Source organism: Artibeus jamaicensis, unplaced genomic scaffold (genome assembly GCF_021234435.1).
Source record: "Artibeus jamaicensis isolate MK-2021 breed Jamaican fruit bat unplaced genomic scaffold, CSHL_Jam_final contig_1410, whole genome shotgun sequence".
Lineage (NCBI taxonomy): Eukaryota > Metazoa > Chordata > Mammalia > Chiroptera > Phyllostomidae > Artibeus > Artibeus jamaicensis.
In genome coordinates this window covers 204,706-226,332 of record NW_026521281.1, presented here as the reverse complement: position 1 = coordinate 226,332, position 21,627 = coordinate 204,706, and the positions used below count along the sequence as shown (strand labels likewise).

Sequence of the window (21,627 nt, the reverse complement as noted above, 5' to 3'; positions counted from 1 at the left end):
AGGGGGCAGGGCTGGGCAGGGAGGGGAGAGTTGGAATGTCCAGGATGCCAGGAGTGGGCCTCGGGTGTGGGGGGAGGGCTGACCTGGGATTGTGCTGGGGAATCGGGCAGGGAGGGAAAGCACAGAACAGTGGTGTCAGGAGCAGAGCCTTGAGGGGATAAGAGCCGTGAGAGAAAGAGGTGTGGGGGAGGGACGGAGCTCCAAAGGGACTGGTCCCTGAAGGAAAGGAGGATTTGGAAACGGAACGGTTAGGACAAGACTGTTAGAAAAAAGGGCTTATGGGAACATGATCAGAAAGAAACTATTTCTCCCATCCAAGTACTAACCAGGCCCAATAGACAGAAAACTGTACTTGAAAAATAAGTAAATAAAAATTAAAAAAAAAAAAGAAAGTAGTTTGGGGATAAGTCTGTGATGGGATATGGCCATGGGGGGGGGGCAGGCGGTGTAGGGGGTGAATGGGACCGGGGCCAAGACTGAGAAGACCAAGCCTTTAAGGGAAAGGAGTCTGGAGGATGGAGCCGTGAGAGGATGGGGCTGACGTGGAATGAGGATAGGACTGTGAAGGCGAGGGGGCCTGAAGGTAAGGGACCACGAGGGCAGTGAGGACGCAGCTTGGGGGGTAGGACTCCTTTTTGGTCTTTAATTGTTAGGGTCCCTGTGTCTGTGAAGAAGCTTCAGGAGGTGGGGCTGCCAGCAGGGATCTGGTCCACGTGCTCAGTCTGGCCCAGCAGACCTGTCCTTTGTTCCCACATCCTGGCTCATCTTATCTCATCCCCGCAGTGTGGAGGGTGATGCCCCAGGCAGTGACCTGAGCACAGCGGTTGATAGTCCTGGGAGCCAACCCCCCTACCGGCTGAGCCAGCTGCCCCCCACCAGCAGCCACATGGGGGGCTCCCCTGCTGGGGTGGGCCTTCCCTGGGCTCAGCGGGCTCGCCTGCAGCCAGCCAGTGTTGCTCTGAGGAAGCAGGAGGAGGAGGAGATAAAGCGTTCCAAGGCCCTGTCGGACAGCTATGAACTCTCCACGGACCTGCAGGACAAGAAGGTACAGCAGACATGACTCTGGCTGAGAATGAAAGTAGGAGTGGAGGAGTGAGAGAACCACGGGAGGGATTGGGGTGAGACACTTGGGGGTGGTCTGCAGGGAGAGATAGTGAGACTGGAATGGGAGAAGACTGGCTCCGGGACCCTTCACCCTGTTGGGGACGCATGCACCACCTAGTCACCAAGCCTTGACTCCCTCAGCAAGCACTGCCTGAGCTCCGTGCTCAGCACTGGAGATGTAAAAATGAGTGAGCCCTGGACCCAGTTCTCCAAAATCTCAGTCTGAGGGGAGAAGCACAGACATGAGCGACCATTTCAGAAGAGTGTGCTACAGTGTATCACACAGCACACAAGACAGTGTTTGGCTAAAGTGGGGGCACAAAACACTATGTATAGGAAAACACCGGAAGGGTATATACCACAATGTTAATTGTGGTTCTGCCTAAGTGTTGGGACTTTAAGAGGTCCTTCCTTCCTTCCTTCCTTCCTTCCTTCCTTCCTTCCTTCCTTCCTTCCTTCCTTCCCTCCCTCCCTCCCTCCCTCCCTCCCTCCCTCCTTCCTTCCTTCCTTCCCTCCTTCCTTCCTTCCCTCCCTCCATCCCTCCCTTCCTTCTTTCCTTTTTTTGACTTCTCTATTTTGTCTAACTTTTTTTTTGAGTACTGCCTACTTCTTGTAAATAAAAAAAAAGAGAGAGAGAGAGAGAGAGAGAGAGAGAGAGAGAGAGAAACCCACAGTCCCGTCCCATGTAACAAGTGCTATCTGAGACTAGAGAGAAAGACAACGCTCTGGGGGCAGCCTTCAGGCAGCTGTAGGCAGTTAGCTGCGAGGTGGCGGCGGTGTCCTTGAGGTCCAGGGAGGTGAGGCTGTAGTGAATGTCTGACCTTGTTCCTGTCGACCCTCCCCTGCCAGGTGGAAATGCTGGAAAGGAAGTATGGGGGCTCCTTCCTGAGCCGCAGGGCTGCCAGGACCATCCAGACGGCCTTCCGCCAGTACCGCATGAACAAGAACTTTGAGCGCCTCCGCAGCTCAGCTTCAGAAAGCCGCATGTCCCGACGCATCATCCTTTCCAACATGAGGATGCAGTTCTCCTTTGAGGAGTACGAGAAGGCACAGAACCCTGCGTACTTCGAGGGCAAGCCTGCCTCGCTGGACGAGGGTGCCATGGCTGGTGCCCGGAGCCACCGGCTTGAACGGGGACTCCCCTATGGAGGCTCCTGTGGAGGGGGCATCGATGGGGGAGGAAGCTCTGTCACCACATCCGGAGAGTTTTCCAATGACATCACAGAGCTCGAGGACTCCTTCTCCAAGCAGGTCAGCATCCCTGAGAAGGCTCTTTCTTTCCCATCCCTATGTTCTGGCTACTCCTACTGCTTTTCACCTATGGTTCAAACTAGAAGGTGTTGCCCAACAAGCATTTAAGCACAGTGACCAGTAGGGACTATGAGGACAACCAAAAACAGTTGGCCAAATGCGGAACCACCGGGGTCGGTGTGGAGGCTTCGGCCTTCAAGGGTTCAAGTACCTAGGGCCAGAGGTTTAAAGACCCTTGGGGGTCACCCTTGGGTCGGAGTGGTTCATTGGCATGGGGGAGTCGGGAGGCCTGGCGCATCTCTCCATGGCAGAGTGTCGCACCCTGAAGCCCTCTGGCAGGGGGCCCACCCACAGGGAGGCAGGAACTCCTGGGTACTTGTTGGGGGTGGGGAAACAATTGGCAAGAGGAAAAATTATACAGTTAAAACAAGCAAATTAAAAATCTGGGTGTATAGAACACATAAAAACATCAAACTTCTCACTCTTTGGAACTTGATCTACTATCACATTAAGGCCTAACTAACAGGTGATGAGCACTTACTGTGTGTACATCATAACGACCTGTGAGATGGGGGCTTATCCCAACCGTGGCTCTGAGACCCTGAAAGGTGCAATGACTCTTCCACATCGGATTGGAGCTCAGCTCTGTCTGGTTCCAAAGCCCACACCACAACACCACACACTGGACTCTGTGCTAGGCACCGTGGGGGGGACAGAGGAACCACCAGGCCAGCAGCTCTCAGGGATCTTATGGCCTACACATGTACACATGGCTGTCTCCTAAAATACAATGTGGTCAGAGCCGTGAGGAAGGATCACATGGGAATCCAGAAGACGGAGAAGAAATCTTCTTCTGGGAGGACCAGAGAAGGCTTCTTTGAGAAAACAGCAATGGCGCTGGGCCTTACATGACAGATAAGGTTTAGCAAGGTAGAGCTAGGTAGCAGGGTGTCGCTTACACAGGCATTGCAACAGCAAAAGCATGGAAGGGTGGGAGTGTAGAGGGATGGTGGTGGGAGAGCATTCTGGGCTTGTGTGCGGTGGTACAGCCGCTCAGGTGCAAATTCCAGCTCTGCCGTTTCCCAGCTGTGTGACCTTGGGCAGCGGTTTCACCTCACTGAAACATGGCCGATAAAATGGAGGTAGAACTTTACTTTTTAGAGTTGTTCTGGAGAGTCAGTTCAGCTAGGTAATATATACAAAAATACCTGGTGTGTGATAGCTACAAAGTACACGTTAGTTTCCTTCGTGAACCCAGAAGGTAAACTGGGGGATGAATGAATGAATGAATGAATGAATGAATGAATGAATAAAGCTTTCTAAGAAATCGGTTTGTTCTAGCCTCTGTGATCTGGCCCTGCCATCAGCCTGCCATTACTCCCTGGAGCTAGTGAAGGGCTGTGTGCTGGGATGGGGGGCACAGGGAAGGAAAGAAGTATTAAAGGAAAATCTAACTCATCTACTCACTCATACAATGAACATCAATTGAACATCTCTTCTTTGTCAAAAAATGTGTTGAGCTGAGTTAGAAAGACAGAAACTGGGCCCGACCCCATCCTTCAAGGAGGAGAGGCGAGAAGGGACTCACAGTCTGGTGAGAAGATCAAGGAACCAGGCCTAGGCCCAGCTCTCAGTGCTGTCTAAGTCTGATGGGGAAGTGTATTAGTTATCTACCGTTGTGTAACGAATGACCCCCAAAATTAGTAGTTGAAAACGGAACTTAAAGACTGAGCTTAAACAGCAAATATTGTCTCTGAGGGCAAGGTATCTGGCAGTGGCTTGGCTGGTGGTTCTGGCTTAGGGTCTCTCATGAGGCTGTAATGAAGCTGTAGGGTAGGACCACAATCACTAAGGACTCAACTGAGGCTGACAGATCGGCTTCCAAGCTTACTCGCTTGGCTGTTGGCAGAAGGATTTAGGTTCTGACTACATGGGTCACTCCATTGGACTGCACGCAGCCTGGCTTTCCCTGTAGCAGAGGGTCTGAGAGAGAGAAAGCATAAGCCAGTGAGCGTCCTTAGGACAGAAGCTGCAGTCTTCCTTAACTTATTCTTGGAAGTGATATGTCATCGCTTCTGCCATATGCTACCAAACCCATAGACCAACCCCAGGACAGTTGGGGTGTGAATACCAGGAGGCAGGAATCATTGGGGGCCAGTTGACAGGCTGAATACCACAGGGAGGCAGAGTTTGCCAGCCATGGTCTGGGTTCTCAAGGCTAAATCACATGGGTTTCCCAAGACAGAATGAGACAGACAGCTTTGGAAACCCAGTGAAAGCTGGGATTTTGGTTCACCCATGGGATGGCAGAGGCAGAAATGTGGATTGAGTGAGGGAGGACGTGGCATTTAGCTTGGGTTTATATGGACATTGAAGAGGTATTGGGATATCTGAGAATGAAACTTGTGGCCATTACTCCCTGCTCTTGTGAGGTCACAATGGTTGCCTGGGAGCTGTGGGGGGGGGGGCAGTGAATCCCTTTTCTTGGCTGACCAACCAAGAACATTCCCCTATTCCCTTCCCTTCCTCCCTCATCCCACGTTTCTACCATCCCACCAACCTTCCCTTCATCTTCCCTTCCTTTCTCTCCCTTTCCCTTTTCCTCTCTCCCTCCAAACACAGGTAAAGTCTTTGGCTGAATCCATTGATGAGGCCCTGAACTGCCACCCATCGGGGCCCATGTCTGAGGAGACAGGATCAGCCCAACTGGAGAAGCGAGAGTCGAAGGAACAGCAAGAGGACAGCTCAGCCACATCCTTCAGTGACCTTCCCCTCTACTTGGATGACCCAGTTCCCCCACCATCCCCTGAACGGCTGCCCAGCACAGAGCCCCCACCCCAGGGCCGGCCTGAGTTCTGGGCACAGGCCCCTCTCCCACCAGTTCCTGCACCAGGGCCATCAGGGACCCGGGAAGATGGTAGCCGTGAGGAAGGCACTCGAAGGGGGCCCGGGTGCTTGGAGTGTCGAGATTTCCGGCTGCGGGCCGCCCACCTTCCCCTGCTTACCATTGAGCCTCCTAGTGACAGCTCTGTGGACCTGAGTGACCGCTCAGATCGCGGCTCTGTCCACCGCCAGCTGGTGTATGAGGCTGATGGCTGCAGCCCCCATGGGACCCTAAAGCACAAGGGGCCACCAGGCAGGGCCCCGATCCCACACCGCCACTATCCAGCCCCAGAGGGCCCAGCCCCAGCCCCACCAGGGCCCCTGCCACCAGCCCCCAACAGTGGCACTGGGCCCAGTGGTGTGGCTGGGGGTCGGAGGTTGGGGAAGTGTGAGGCAGCAGGGGAGAACTCTGATGGTGGAGATAATGAGAGCCTCGAAAGCTCCAGCAATTCCAACGAGACCATCAACTGCAGCTCTGGCTCCTCTTCGAGGGACAGCCTGAGGGAGCCTCCAGCCACCGGCCTGTGTAAGCAGACTTACCAGCGAGAGACGAGGCACAGCTGGGACTCACCAGCCTTCAACAACGACGTGGTGCAGAGGCGGCATTACAGAATCGGCCTCAACCTCTTCAATAAGTATGTGCTTCCCATTCCTGCCCCCCTTGCCCCTTCCCACCCTGCCACTGGGCACTTTGACTCCTGGGGCTACCTCCAAGCAGTGATCCGCCTCTGCCCTCTTCTTCTTTTGTGGATGGTGTTTCCCCCCAGCCATTCAGTGAAGAGGATTGGAAACAGGGTGGCAGAGTAGGAAGTCCCCCAACACACCCATCAGAGATACTTCCAGTCTGAGCACTGCTTCTGACTGGCTGTGTGACCTTGGGTGAGATGCTCCCCTCTCTGAGCCCCGGTTCACTATCTATATAATGGATTCTGAACCTGGGGTCCCCTACCTCCCCTTTTTGGTGGGGAGCTGATGTGCTATAGAAAGAGCCCTGCTCTGAGACACAGGGGACCTGGACCCTGTCCTGACTTCAGCCAGACTCACTGGGTAGCCCTGGGCAAGGTGGGTTCCTTCCTTGGGCTTCAGCATTTCCATCTGTCGACTAGTAGGGTGTGTATATTTGAGTGCTGGGGGGCAGGGTGGAGTGCTAGACTAGTCAGTAACCAGGACCAAGCTCTTTCTAGATGCCTGGTTCTGGGCCAGGTGCTTAGGAGTGGGGCGGGAGTCGGACATGTGATTTGAAACGAGAAAATAAATGCCTTACATGTAGCCTATTAGACACTGCCACCTACATTTCACTCTCAGAATAACTCGGCAAGGTGAGTGGTAGTGTTCCTATTTTATGGAGAGGGAGCTGAGGCTTGAAGAAGTAAAGGGCATTGTCCTGAGTCATGCATGGTAAGTGGTGGGTCTAAGACTCCTGTCCCAGCAGAGTATCTTTCAAATTCTAGCATCGTGGGATCCTGAGACTCTGGTTTCTGAATATGGGATAGTTCAGACGCAGAGTTGGCTGAGTGGAACGTAGAGAGCGCCTTGTCTGTAGACACGCTCAGAGGCTGGCCGATACCTGTCTAGGGGGAATGCGGGATAAGGACCAAAGTAGCCTCTTCACTTCTTTCCTAATCTGATGGTCTGGGACTCAGAAAAAAGGGATTAGCCTGGAGCTCAGGCCCTCTCCCAGAAGTCCTCAGTGCCTGCAGGCAAGGTCAAAGCTCCCGGCACAGACCAGGCCCTCCCTAAATCTGAATTTTCTTTCCATTAGTGTAGCTCCAGTGAAGGAGGAAGTTGAGTTAAGGGTGCCTTGGGATTTTGAAGCTCTGTGAAATGGGAAAGTGGCTTCCTCTCCTTTTCTTCCTCCCCTTCCAAAGAAAGGGATTCAACCAAATTATGTATTTGACTTTCTTGCTTCTCCCAGGTCATGGTTGGGCCCAAAATGAGTTCAAGAAGTGGGACAGAGGGCACCGTTCTCGGAGCACAGTCATCTCATCTATCTCCCCTCTTTCTGCAGGAAGCCAGAGAAGGGTATCCAGTATCTGATCGAGCGGGGTTTCCTGTCAGACACACCGGTGGGAGTGGCTCACTTCATCCTGGAACGGAAAGGCCTCAGCCGGCAGATGATAGGGGAATTCCTAGGCAACCGGCAGAAACAGTTCAACAGAGATGTGCTGGAGTGAGGACCCCAGATTGGGGCAGACCGGGCCAGGGATTCCTGAAAAAGGAGGGCAGGAGGGAGGAAGGGGGCAGCCTGCCCTTTCTACTCAGATAAACTTACAAAATGGGATATATAGCCTTTCCCTCTCCTATATCCCTTGTGCCCCAAAGAGGCCTGATCTCTCTTGACCCTATTCCTAAAGTCTTCTGGGTGGCCCCAGGTAAGACGTGCTTATCCTATGGCCCTCTTGGGGCTTCAGTTTCCCGTCTCTGAAGTGAGTGGGTCAATGGAAAAGAGTCTTAGAAACCATGTGCCTGGACCTGATTTTTCAGAGGTGGATTCAATTTCAAATGTTCCGTCCCCATAGGTCCTTACCTGGGCCGCGGGTCCATATTGCATGGATGTCTGTCAGTGGGGGAGTTTGTCCATTTTAGCCGGTCAGGGTGGGTCAGAGGTTTTCTGCAGAGGAATCAAGAGTGTCACACTCACGTCTTCGCTCCTCAGCTGTGTGGTGGATGAGATGGACTTCTCCTCCATGGATTTGGATGATGCACTCAGGAAGTTCCAGTCCCACATCCGGGTTCAGGGCGAAGCCCAAAAAGTGGAGCGACTCATCGAAGCTTTCAGGTGCGCCCGCTTCCCACCGCTGAAGCTGCCTTTCCCTGTCTCGGGGTGGGGGGGAGGGCACCATAATGTGCCTGCAGATCCCCTCTCTGAGCCTCATAGTTTCCTCATCAGAAAAAGGGCAGTTATAAATCCTATCCTGCAAGGCAGCTAAGTTGTGAGGACCAGAAGTAATGTGCATGAAGTATCTAACTTAGCATTGGACATGGGCCTTCAATAAGGGATGACAACATCAGCAACAATAGTTGTTGGGTATTGACCAGGTTTCAGAGCACTTTACATGTTTATTTCACAGAATACAAAAACCCTGCAAGGTAGGTGCCTCTATTGTTATTTCCATTTTGCAGATGAGAAGTTAGAAGTTTAGGCAGGTGAAGTAACTTGCCCAGAGTCATACAGTGTAGGAAAGCGGTGGAACCAGGACTTGAACTTGAGTGTGTCTGACTCCATGACCCTTAACTCTTCTCCTCTACTATGAATGCTGCAGGGTTCAGGCAGCCCTGGGAATAAACCCTGTCCCCACCACTTTGCGGGTATTTAGAGGAGACATAGCAGAGTTGCTGAAGCCTTGTTTCCCATAACGGGAGAAGGCTTTGCTTTGCAGCCAGAAAGATCTAGATTTTCATCCTGGCTTCCCCATTTACCAGCTCTGTTACTTTGGGCAAATTACCTTATTGCTTAGGGTCTCAAGTCACTTCAGCTGTAAAATGGGGCTGCTAATAGCTACCTTGCAGGATTGTGATAGGTTGACATAAGACATGCGCATAAATCCTCTGGCCGAGTTCAGTAAAAGGTAGTGATTGTGAGTTTTATGCGCTGGTCTTGGGGAAACGCTGAAGAAAAAAAGACAGATGTAGAGGGTTTGGGATTTCTTCTCAAAGGAGAGGGTTGGTGGTGCCAGACTTGGAGGATGGTGGGCAGGGAGAGATTACCGGTGCCTGACCCCGGCCCTGACCCCTCCTGCCCTGCAGCCAGCGGTACTGTGTGTGTAACCCAGCCCTCGTGCGCCAGTTCCGGAACCCAGACACCATCTTCATCCTTGCTTTTGCCATCATCCTCCTCAATACTGACATGTACAGTCCCAGCGTCAAGGCTGAACGCAAGATGAAACTAGATGACTTCATCAAGAACCTGAGAGGTGACCCTACACCTCCCTGTCAGCTTTTCCCCGGGAAGGGAAAGTGGGCAGGGTGAGGGGCGCGGGGTGGGGGGGAAGGCTTCCTTGAAATTAACCTGTGATGCCCTCACTTTCTGCTAAGGCTGGATGTTCCCAGGGCATTCCCTCATTAATTCATTCAGTTGTTTGTCCATCTACTCATTCCCACACTGAATATTGACTGGACGGGTCCTAAACAAGAGAGAGAAAATTCCCGACTCTTACAGAGCTAATACTAACTCACCCAGTCATTCATGTGATCACTCCCTCCTTTTTTCTCTTTATTTATCCCCCCAAAAGACTCACTCAATTATTTTAGTATCCTTTCCTCTCCTGAAGCATTTCTTTTTTAACTCAACCAGCCAGCCAGCCAGCCAGTTGACACTCACCGAGTGCCTCAGGTGTGCCAGGTGCTGTGATGGGTGCCGAGGGCAGTGGAGCGGCATCTGCCATAGTCCCTGCCCTAAGAGAGCTCCTGTTTCTGGGAGAAACCGGCTTGCAGTACCAGAGACACAGCATAAGGCGGAACGTGAACAGAGCTATCAGACCATGATGTCAAGCAGGCCAAAAGCATGGTCAGAACTCAGAGGAGGGACAGCCCATCTCCAACGGGCTTCCTGGAGGAAACAGGATTCATTTTAAGGAAGCATAGCCATCTGTGCTTGAAAGCATAGATAATGTGGCAGAACGGTGGCGATAAAGGAAGAATAACAAAGGCACCCGAGTAGGAAAGTGTAAAATTGTCCAGCTAATAACAGAGATGGGGTAGATGACCCAGTCAGAAAGGTCAGTTGGAACCAACACACAAAGGCCCTGAGTGCCAGGTGAAAGATGTCACCTTTTCTCTTGGCTGGTCAGGCCCAGCCCCTCACCAAAGAGAAGCCTTCTAAAAATGGCACAGTTGTTAGGATTATTGAAACAGATACAAAGGAGGGAAAGAGAATTGCAGAAAAACAAGCAGATGAGACAAATGTGCTGACCTTCAGAGTTTTCACAGTCGATGAGTTAACCCTTCTCACACTTGAGGTCAAAAGGCGGTGTGATGAAGGATGTTCCTTTGGCACCTGCCCAAGGAGTAGGCATGGCATGTCGCCGTTTCTTTCTTTCTTTTTTTTTTTTTAATCCTCACCCAGGATCTGTTTTATTGATTTTAGAGAGAGAGAGAAAGAGAGAGAAACATTGATGTGATAGAGAAACATCAATTGGCTCCCTCACATACCCTGACTGGGGATTGAACCAGAATCATTTTGGTGCACAGGACGACTCTCCGACCAACAAAGCAACCCAGCCAGGGCCGGCATTTCTTTTAACCTCCCCAAATTGTGCCTCCTGGAGGCAATCATGGTTGATATTTTGGTGTACTCCAGTCTTTTTTCCTATGCTCATGTAACTTCTCATGAAGTAAAAGATCCTACATGCAACTTACAGTGCTCTTTTCACTGAATTTACTAGAGGAATTTTCTTGTGCCCTTTGTAAATGTCAACTTTTTAATAGCTATAGATTTTTTATGAAACAAATGCTCAGCTTTACCTAGCTGTTCCCCTATTGTTAGAACTTGTGTCGTTTCAAAACATTCCCCTCAGTAGCACTGGCACATGTCCTTGTACACGTCTCTGTGGAGTGTCTTAGGGCAGACTCCCAGGACAGGAATCACTGAGTACTTGGGCTCCTGCCAAATTACCTTCCAAAATAGTTATGTTAATATACGTGCCCACTTCCTTGCACTCTTTCTAACACTAGATCTTATCATCCAACATTATTTTTGCCAGTTGGAAAGGCCAAAAAAAGTATCAGATTGTTTTAATCACACAGTACGATCTGATCTGTTTAGACAAAATCCCCACGCTGGGGAGGGAAGCAACTGCCTCTCTAGTTGAGCGACGGCTTTCCTGGCTGATCCTGACCGAAGGATCGAGGGTGCCTACTCCTTCTACTCCTAGCTATTGTTATGGCCCAGGCCTGCATGTGGGGTGCTGTGAAGAACACCTGCCACCCACTCCCCACATTTATGCCATATATCTATGTTACTCCCCCTACACAGGAGTTGACAACGGTGAAGACATCCCTCGAGACCTCCTGGTGGGCATCTACCAGCGGATCCAGGGGCGTGAATTGCGGACCAATGATGACCACGTGTCCCAGGTGCAGGCTGTGGAGCGCATGATTGTGGGCAAGAAGCCGGTAAGTGACTTGCGAGGCTTCAAAGGAGACAGGGTTTGGGTTGGCCTCTGCCACCAAGTGGTAAGTCAGTGCCCCTCTCTGGGCCCACCTCACTTGCCAAATGGAGTGGGTGATGATGCATTCCTCAGGGGTCACGAGGTGCACTGAGACACTCCAGGGCATGCATCTAGTGCGCTGCAGGGCACACAGTGGGTGCTGTCTAAATCTTAGCATCCTTCCCACCTCTGCTTTTGTCTGTCCATCCCAAGTGATGAGCCGAGCCAATACTTGATAACCAAAGTCAAGAACACTCTCTAGTTTTTCAGTCAACAAATATTGACGGATGCCTTTCCACTGAGCCCAACATTTCACTGGGCACCAGGGATGCAGATAGGAATCACATACCTCTGTCCTTGGGGGCGCTCACAGGCTTGGAGTGGGGTGGGGGAGAGGGGGTGTGAGACAAAGACACAATACATCTGCCTTACAGTTAGTTTAGGGGAGCACAAAGGAGAGAGAGGTTGTTTTCAGTCCTTGGAGAGCAGGAATGGCTTCTTGGAATAAATGGCACTGGAGCTGGGATCTGGGGGAAAAGTGGAGTGTGGCCCATATGAAACTGGGCAAGAAAGGCATTCCAGACAGAGGGAGCTCCCAGGACGAAGGCAAGGCGGCAGAAAAGCCCGGGCCTTTGTTTCTTAGGCTCCTTGTGTGCATCAAGGGGAAATGTCCTCTTGCCGTCAACGTTAAGGTGCCTGAAGCGGCGGTGCTGCGCTTGCTGACACCTGTTTCTCCGCACCTGTCTAGGTCCTGTCTCTTCCTCACCGTAGACTGGTTTGCTGCTGCCAGCTATATGAGGTGCCAGATCCAAACCGCCCCCAGAGGCTAGGGTTGCATCAGCGGGAAGTCTTCCTCTTCAATGACCTCCTCGTGGTAAGAGCACTGGAGGAGAGGAGATGGAGAGGAGGCGATGAACTGGGCCCCTGTGCGCTGGGAACCACGCTAACAGTAGTGCAGATAGGGTGGGTGTGGTGCTCCGCCACGTGTTCTCTCTCTGCAGTCCTGGCCAAGGTATTGACTTCCCCTGCTCCCCCCTTTACCTCCCGGATCCATTTGGAGGTAGTGACAACCACATGAGGACAGAAAATGTGAGGATCAGGGGAGATGATAGGCTTCCAATCTCAGAAGTGGTGGGAGAGGTCCCCATCTGCCTCAATAACCTGAAGGTGTGGGCGGAGGAAGGTGAACCTGTGACCCTGGGCTCAGTCTGAGCGCTTCAGGTGGTCAGGGTGCTTGAAGCAATTCTTAAAACTGAGCTCATCTCCAGTGTCGATGAAAGTCTTTTACCACTGGGACTCTGAGGACTCTGCAGGAGGGAAGGGAATTTCAGGGTCTCCTGTTCAACCGCTGACCCAGGGCAGACAGCAGCGTCCTGCACGGTGCCCTTGAAGGCTGCCTTGGCAGCTTGTTTCCCAGCCAGACAGCTCTGATTGCTGGAGTCTGTCTCCCAGGGGGCTTCCTCCAACGATTGTCACTCAGCCCTTGGGATCACAGAGAACAAGTTCTCTCTCCACTCGGGGATTTGAGGGCAGTGAATTGTTCGCCTTGATCTTCTCTCCTTTACAGCAGGGTCTCTCAACTCCGGCACTACTGACATCTGGGGCTGGATAATCTTTTGTTGTGGGGGCTGTTCTGTGCATTGTGGGATATTTAGTAGTACCCTAGTCTCTACCTACTAGATGTCTGTAGCACTTCTTCAACCAGAAATGTCCCCGGATACTGCTAAATGTCCCCTGGGGGGCAAAGTCACTCCCACTTGAGAATTGCTGCATTAGGTGAAACCTCTCCAATGCCCTCTCTGAGCCTTAATTTCTTCCTCTGTGAAATGGGGCTACTTCCTATCTCATAGGGTTTTCCTAGGGATGAAATAAGAGGTCAGATGTGGAGTAGCCCAACCCAGAGGAGTGCCTGGCCCGTACAGCTGCTGAGTAAATGTTTCAACGTCTCTCAGACAGTGGTCCCTGTGTGTGTCCAGCCCTCCGAGAGGCACTGGGTTCACACAGACCACTGAGCCTTAGTTGTTATTCTTGGGGAGCTCACAGTCCGAAGGACTAAACAAATATTTTGCCTACCTGTATACTTTAACCCTCCTGAAATCTTTATAAAAAAAAGGATTTTCTTTATTTTTAGGGAGAAGGAAAGAAAGGGAGAGACAGGGAAAGAAACAGCGATTAGTTGCCGCTCACACGCTCCCAGCTGGGCGTGTGGGGCAAAGCGCGACGCACTGGGCCACACCAGTCAGGGCTCAAATAATGTGTTTTTCAACGCAAATTGCAGACTTCTCTGCTTGCAGAGTGTCTCAGGTGTTCACAACCTGTGTTCGTTGAGTCCAGGGTGCCCTGGACTATATCAAGTTCTTGATAAAGACCTTGCGTTGTTCACACGAAGACATTAACTGTATACGTTGGTTCAGTGGAGATTACCACTGTGTGCTGGGCCCCATGTGAGTGGGCGAGCATATGAAAACCAGACTCCTGCCTCTTGGTGCTCCTGGTCCAGTAAGAAGCGATCACACACTCAGAGTGCTCTCTTAAGGCAGAGGATAGTGAAAGGCACTGAACCAGCACTCTGGGAGGCAGGGCTGGATCTCTGCGGGGTGTTAGGACAGGCTTCCTGGAGGAAGCAGCGTTCAGTTACTTCCTGTGAAAGCTGCAAACACCTGTTTGTGCGTAGTCATTACATCAGGAACTTGCATTTTCTCGTCTCCTGTTCTGCTCCTCAAGCTTCACTTCTCCCCAGTTTGTGGGTATGTGTGTTTGTGTGTATACATCTGGTAGTGGTAGTGGCAGTGGGAGGGGAGAGAGGTGATGAGAAATAGGTGCCATTTGGAAATTCCCCACCCCAAACCCTGCCTCTTGTCTTTTTCCCACCCCTGCCAAAGGTCACCAAAATTTTCCAGAAGAAGAAGATCTTGGTGACGTACAGCTTCCGTCAGTCTTTTCCCCTGGTGGAAATGCACATGCAGCTCTTCCAGAATTCATGTGAGTCCCTCCTTGAATCCCATCATCCTGAGAGTCTATGCCATGGCCCCCATGCTTATCCTGCATCCACACCAACCTCCAGTTTGGGAGTCCATGATAAGTGGGCTGAGGTCACCTACTCGGTCCTGGGATGCAGGGTAGGATAGGGTGGAGTATGACTCAGCTCTGTGTCCTGGGGAGCTCATGGTCCCACGGTGTGTGAGGTTTCTGGGGGGCTGAAGAGATGGCAGTGATGCTGTGCTTTGAAAGACTGAGCCAGAGGCCATTTTGGGGTGGCCTCCTGAGCAGAAGGAGCAATGTGAGCAGAGGCAGAGGTGTAAAGGAAGGGGTTCTAGAGGGCAGCCAGAGTTGAGTTTGCCCTTACATCCCAGAGTAGAGAGAGTAACGTGGCCATGACTCCCAGATGGTTCTTGGGGGCAAAAGGGAACCACTGAAGATGTTCAAACAGATAAGAGGCTCAATCAGAGCTGGACATGAAAGAACGCGTTTTGCGTATGGGCCATCATGCTTTAGGCCTCACAGAGGGGCCGGTCCCCCCCCTTGCCCCACAGATTACCAGTTTGGGATCAAGTTGCTGTCTGCAGTGCCTGGCGGGGAACGAAAAGTCCTCATCATCTTCAACGCCCCCAGCCTCCAGGATCGGCTACGCTTCACATCTGACCTGCGTGAGTCCATCGCTGAGGTGCAAGAGATGGAGAAATACCGAGTGGAGTGTGAGTAGCCCCGCCATCTCTCCTTCCCCCTCCTCACCCTGTCCTGATACAGAACCGTGTCGACACCAAGAACCCTGTCCTCTGAAAATCTGAGCTGAGGGTTAGCTTGCCCAACGTACCTACCCTCATTCCAGGAACCCTTCAGCCTCTGCTTGAATACCTTCAGTGACAAGGGGCTCATTACCTGTCAACTTCTGATTATTATTCCAAGCCCTAATTATGAGCAACTCTTCTTGCTAATGAAAGGCGTCAGGGAGAAGAATCAGGGTATTGGAGGTAGGACTCTAGTTTCAGACCCCAGGTATGGTACTTATTATCTGGGTGAGCTGGGGCAGATTGGTTGACTGTCTTCCTCCATGAAATTGGGATAAGGAAATCTCCTTCACAGAGTTATGGAGCTTCAACGAGATAAGGCCAACATAGTGCCCTCCACGCTAGCAGGACACTGGTGTTGAATATTCTAGGTGACCAGCAAATGATATTCTTCTTCCCAACCTCTCCTCTCCTCTCCCCTCCCCACATGCCAGTTCCTCAGCTGGGCCCCAGTGACCCATCCTCCCAGCCCCCAGGGGCCACACCAAGTCATTTCGATCATGTATAATGGAAAATAGTGTGATTACATCTCACTCTTCCCAATGCTGTCCAAGTCGTTTGTCCTCCAAACAAAGCAGTTACAGTTATATAACGTGGTATTAAGCGGGGAAGGAGGGAGGGAGGGAGGGAGGGAGGGGGGAGAGAGAGAGATGGAAGACAGCTTCTGGGTAAGGCCTCCACATTTCCAGGGTCTCCTCTGCTCCTCAGTAAGGCAGGGCCACACGTTTTAGTTCACCAGATCCTTGAGACGTTCAGACACAGGGATAAGCGTACCAAGATAAGGGGAGGGGGACCCACAGCTCCATGACCTCTGCAGGGTGGTGGGGGTATAAGGAGGCTGAACAGCACAGGCTCTGGACTCAGGCACACCTGCTTCTAGAATGTCGACTTCCCCATTTTCAGCTCTATGACCCTGGGTAAGCTCTATGACTTCTTGGATTCTCAGTGTTTTTTTTTTTCCTCTGAAAAATATGGATGATAACACTTACCTCTGGACTCTTGTGAAGACTGACAGAGATCGAGGACACATAGGGCCCAGCGTACTGCTCACACATACTAGAGGACATGGCTCCTGTCCGTTTCTTGCTCTTGCCCTTCCAGGAACCCTCTGCTCTGCAGCAAAGTCTCTGAGAACTGAGCAGATTCTGGAATGATTGCCCTTTGCCACAGTCTAGAAGGGCCCCTACTGTGAACCAGCCACTGTAAAGCTCTGTTTTAAAGGGCAGGTCTGGTTTAGAGGACCAAATTGAGAGTGGGCAGGGGCCGGAGAAAGCAAGAAGGGGGAGGAGAGGGGGAGGCACTGAGAGGGAGGAAAGAAAGACCAGGCCAGAGGAGATGGTGCAAGAGGGGGCTGGACACTGTAGGGGGCTTGGGAAATGTAGCCGTGGGGATGCGCTGGAGGTCCAAGGGGCGAACCAGAAGCCCTGGGGACACAGTGGGTGAGGAGGGGAAAGGCCCGTGGAGAGCTGGGTCAGTCAGCTGGCCTGTCACTCCTCTTCCTGACTTTCAATCCCTGTCGCCCCCACTGCCACCCAGCTGAGCTGGAGAAGCAGAAAGGTATGATGCGGCCTAACGCGTCACAGCCCGGAGGGGCCAAGGACTCAGTAAATGGCACTCTGGCCAGAAGCAGCCTGGAGGACACCTATGGAGCAGGCGATGGGCTCAAAAGGGGCGCACTTAGCAGTTCCCTGAGAGACCTCTCAGACGCAGGCAAGTCTTCTGGGCCCCTGCCCTGGCTGGGGAGACGTGGGACCCGGTGTCCTCTTTGCCTCCTCTCACTGACTGCCAGCCTTCCCTGCACCTGCCACACACGCATGCCCCTGCCTTCATCCAGAGGCTCGGGCACTGTGCTGTAGGGGCCTGGGAGCCAGATCAGAGCAGGTGGAGCCCAGGGTTTGGGCCCGGGAGTGTGAAGTGGGGCCACAGTCTTAGCCCCTCTCTGCTACTCCACTTCTCCTCTCTCTCCTCTTCTATTTCTCCAGTACCACCTCTACTCCTCCTCCATCTCTTCCTCCTTTTCCTCCTCTTCCTTCACCTCTCCTCCTCCCCACCCCCCCTCTTCAACAGGGGGGGAAAGGGAATAGGGGTGTCTGTCCCTGGGAGGGGCCCAGGCCTGGCGCCCAGCTCTGGAGCCCAGCAGGGTGGGGAGGGCGGGTGGCCACTCTGACGCTGGGCTCCTTGCTTGTGGGTGCAGGGAAGCGGGGGCGGCGTAACAGCGTGGGATCGCTGGACAGCACCATCGAAGTAAGTGCCAGCTCCTGCCCAACTCGTCCTCTGCATGAGCCCTGCCCTGCCTGGACCCCAGAGGAGGAGGGGCCCTATTGCTTCCCGCCTCTTCCCTGCTGGGAACCCTGCTGCTGCCTCTCCCAGCCAACCACTCTCTCCATCTGTCTTCAACTCTGTCTGTCCTCACTCTGCCTGTCTCTCAGTCTGTCTTCCACTCTCCCGAGCCTCCCCTCTCAACCCCTGGGCCGACTCTGAGTAGTAAGGCCCTTGGCGTTGGGCCGGGAGGAAGCTCTTACCTCCTACTCCTGCTCTTGGAGCCTGAGCGGGTTACTCTGTCTCTCTGTGCCTAACATTCTGTCCGCCTGCAAAATGGGGATGAGGAGGAGGAACCGCTAATTCTTCCTCTTCCTCTCCCAGCTGAGGCTCAGATGAGATAGTGGATGTGACAGCGGAGCTCTGCGAGCCGGGGAGCTCCATGTACAAGTACAGGATGTTACTCGGTTTTCATGATGCTGTGGGGTTTCCTGGCTCCCCAGCTCCAGCCCTCGGGGCCCAGGGGGAGTTTAAGGTTGGGGATTTAGGACGTCTAGACTGGCCTGACTTCCCCCCCTCCCCCTTCCAGGGGTCCGTTATTAGCAGTCCACGCCCTCACCAGAGGATGCCACCTCCGCCCCCACCCCCGCCGCCAGAGGAGTACAAGAGCCAGAGGCCCGTCTCCAACTCCTCATCCTTCCTGGGCTCCCTATTTGGAAGCAAGCGGGGCAAGGGGCCCTTCCAGATGCCGCCACCGCCAACAGGCCAGGCCTCTGCCTCCTCTTCATCTGCTTCTTCCACCCACCACCACCACCACCACCACCACCATGGTCACAGCCACGGTGGCCTGGGGGTGCTGCCCGATGGGCAGTCCAAGCTCCAGGCCCTGCATGCCCAGTATTGCCAAGGACCAGGCCCCGCCCCACCGCCCTACCTCCCATCCCAGCAACCCCCTCTGCCCCCGCCTCCTCAGCAGCCCCCACCCCTGCCCCAACTGGGCTCCATCCCACCACCCCCCGCCTCAGCCCCACCTGTGGGGCCACATCGCCACTTCCATGCCCACGGTCCAGTTCCGGGCCCCCAGCACTATACCTTGGGCCGGCCGGGCAGAGCTCCCAGACGCGGAGCTGGAGGACACCCTCAGTTTGCTCCACATGGCCGCCACCCCCTGCACCAACCCACATCCCCCTTGCCCCTGTACAGTCCTGCTCCCCAGCACCCTCCGGCTCACAAACAGGGCCCCAAGCACTTCATCTTCAGCCACCACCCACAGATGATGCCAGCAGCGGGGGCCTCTGGGGGCCCAGGGTCCCGGCCACCAGGGGGCTCCTACTCCCACCCCCACCACCCTCAGTCACCATTGTCGCCACACTCACCCATCCCACCCCACCCCTCCTACCCACCCCTGCCCCCACCCTCACCCCATACCCCACACTCACCGCTGCCACCCACGTCCCCCCATGGCCCACTGCACGCCTCTGGGCCCCCTGGCGCAGCCAACCCCCCCACTGCAAACCCTAAGGCCAAGCCCAGTCGGATCAGCACCGTGGTGTGATGAATGGAAGAGCGAGCTGGGACCCGAGGAGGTCTGGGGAATCCACGGGAGAAGGGCCTTGCACCCTCTCTGCTTCCTCAGTTTTTCCAAAATATATGTACACATAGAAATGTCCTCCTGCCCACTTCCTCCCTGCCTTGGGACCCCTCCTCTAACCCTAACAGTCACCGCGGGGTTTCCTTCCAAATTCCAGCATCCTTGCCACTTGAAGCCTGAACACCCAGAGTTCGAGCTCTAGGGGGAACCTTTTGGAGATCTTCGTCCTCTTTTTCCTCTCTTCATCCTCCCCCACACCCGGGTCTAGCTGGGTAACCTCAGACCTCCCCACCAGTGTGAGCTTCCCGTCAGCTCTGGCTTGTAGGGAAGGGCAGGTGTTAGGAGGGGTGAAGGCAAAGGCTTCCCCAGGGCGCCTCTGGCCGTGTGGGCCTAGAAGGGAGCTCTGTAGAGTTGTGGCCGAACCTTAGGGCTCGGCCCTCTCTCTGACCTCAGGGCCTGACGACACCCTTCCATGTGTCTCTCCGCCTGCCGGGGGACACATGGACTGTCCACGCACTAGGTGGGTGGGCCCCCACTTATGCTTATTCCCAGACGGGGCAGTGCTTCCTCTCCAGAGCCAGTCTATGCCCCAGCCCTGGCTTCTTCAGCTTCAGGACCTTGCCCCTCTTTGCAACGTTCTTATCCTGATTAAAGTCCAGACATATTTTGGGGGGGGGGGGCTCAGGTCTGGGATGAGGAGGGCACTACCCTCCCTCACCCATATTGCATGCCCCCCCATTCCCTTACACCTACCCCTCCTACAATGGAAGACAATGCACTTTACAGACATCGCCCACACACACCTCGCCGGGGCAGGGCACCCAGCATCAGCCCTGGGGAGAGAAGCTTCCAGAAGGCCACCATGAGCCCAAGATGGTCCTTCCTGAGGCAGAGATTGAAGCCATCGGAGTGGGGACTGGGAGCCAGGATGCCTGAGTCTTTCTGTCCATCAAAATCTCCGCTGCCTCTCCAGCCCCTTTACACCCCTGTTTATTTATTATAAATATATTTTTTACAAGCCCCAGCTCCTCTTCTGGACCTGCATCGCCAGCTCCTTTCTCAGCTCCTGCCTCCCTCTCCCCTCTCCACCATGGACTGCAGTAGAGACAGACAGACCCTGGCGTTATGAAGGGCCAGGCACTGTGGGGCCTGGGGACAGGGGAGGGCGGCAGCGGGAGGGGCCGTGTGGAGAGGAGCTGGGGTTCAGGCATTGTCTTTTTTCCTCCTTGTATATAAGAATGTATATTTGATGCCTCATAAAAGACCTTGTGCTCACCTCCTGCCTCTGCCTCCTCCTTACGCCCCCTCCCCCATGCTGGAGCCCGGGGAGAGAGAGGCCTGAGCCCTGGGAGGTGAGGCTCACTAATGGGAGAGGCCTGAGCCCTGGGAGGTGAGGCTCACTAATGGGAGACGCTCAGGCAACTGGGTGGGTGAGGTGCTCTGACTGAGTGGGAGGTTAGGGTGAGGCAGGTTTTCCTCATTTTACTAAAGGTCTGCATAAGAAAGTAACAAAGTAACGAGGCTCTGAGCTGTGGAGTTGATCCGGTTCAAATGCCGGGGGTTTTCCTTGCTAGGTACGTGCACTTGGGAAAGATACCCTCTCTGAGTGGGTGTCTCAGTTTAAAACTTAGGGTGATGGGCCGTTGCCACACAGAGGTAACAAATGCCAAGCAATCAGCGTGGAGTAGGTGCTCAGCAAGTTACTTAGTTCCCTTCTCTTCCGTTCACAGGCTGGATACTTCCTTCTACTTTTGCGGCATCAATATTTACCCTTCCCGTGGCTGGCTTGGCTTGGCCTTGGAGTCCTCTCCCCTCCCCACAGCTGGCCACGTTTCTGCCCTTGAGGGGGATGGTGACCTGGGCCCGGAAGCCAAGGGCTGGATACATTCTAAGAGCTCCGTGTATATGCTTGGAATGTTAGATAACAAATAGCTGGATTCCCTTCCGTTTACAGAGGAGGGGACAGGCCCAGACAAGTGAAGGATCTTCCCCAAGGCCACAAAGCAAGTTAAGATGGGAGTTCCCGACTCCTTTCCAGTCCCCCCGAACGGCCTCCCTATGAAACGGGCATGTTTCCAGCACTGCTGATTATGTCCTGGTCCTCGACAGAGCCCGGGAGGAGTAGGGCAAAACAATGGCTCTTGGTTAGTGACAGCCGGGTCCCTGGAAGCAGCAATCAGTCAAAGTGTTGGTGCATTTTTAGAGTCTGGAATGGCCTCTAAGAGGGCATGGTTTGGCTGACCCTCGTCTAGAGCATCTTCAACCAGTGCCCGTTTTCTTCATGTGCACATTTAAGCAAAAGCAGCAGCTGGGGCCATCTGAGCACTTCATGCCTCCTCAAGGACCAGACCTAAGCCTTTGAAGAGCTTAGACCTGGAGAGTCAGAAATTAAGTCCAATCAGCACTCTTTTGTGTCTTCCTCGGTAGACCATGCTGCACTGCCTTTGATCGTGCCCCTCTTCTCCCACCTTCAGTTTCATGCTGGTATTGTTTTCCCAAAGTTCAGTTTTAGCACTTGATTCCTGGCTCAGTTACACACTTGACTGTGTTGCCTGTAGCAAGTCCTCTATCCCCTTGCAGCTTGATCTTTCACCTGTATAAT

At 53.5% G+C, this 21,627-nt stretch overlaps 1 protein-coding gene across 7 annotated transcripts in view; it reads left to right on the top strand.

Annotated features, from left to right (window-relative positions):
* Positions 1 to 20,280, top strand: part of IQSEC2 (IQ motif and Sec7 domain ArfGEF 2) — a 77,294-nt gene extending 57,014 nt beyond the window's left edge. For 6 of the 7 annotated variants that reach the window (XM_053667447.1, XM_037153717.2, XM_053667468.1 and 3 more), the window contains 13 exons: positions 784 to 1,045; positions 1,954 to 2,355; positions 4,978 to 5,873; positions 7,247 to 7,408; positions 7,895 to 8,017; positions 8,986 to 9,152; positions 11,213 to 11,352; positions 12,136 to 12,261; positions 14,270 to 14,369; positions 14,921 to 15,082; positions 16,712 to 16,885; positions 17,370 to 17,419; positions 18,024 to 20,280. In XM_053667447.1, coding sequence (XP_053523422.1) covers positions 784 to 1,045; positions 1,954 to 2,355; positions 4,978 to 5,873; positions 7,247 to 7,408; positions 7,895 to 8,017; positions 8,986 to 9,152; positions 11,213 to 11,352; positions 12,136 to 12,261; positions 14,270 to 14,369; positions 14,921 to 15,082; positions 16,712 to 16,885; positions 17,370 to 17,419; positions 18,024 to 18,989 — 3,730 coding nt within the window. In that variant the 3' untranslated portion in view covers positions 18,990 to 20,280. The remainder of the gene's footprint in view (positions 1 to 783; positions 1,046 to 1,953; positions 2,356 to 4,977; positions 5,874 to 7,246; positions 7,409 to 7,894; positions 8,018 to 8,985; positions 9,153 to 11,212; positions 11,353 to 12,135; positions 12,262 to 14,269; positions 14,370 to 14,920; positions 15,083 to 16,711; positions 16,886 to 17,369; positions 17,420 to 18,023) is intronic. The other variant, XM_053667475.1, reaches the window with a different exon arrangement.
* Positions 20,281 to 21,627: the final 1,347 nt, after the last annotated feature.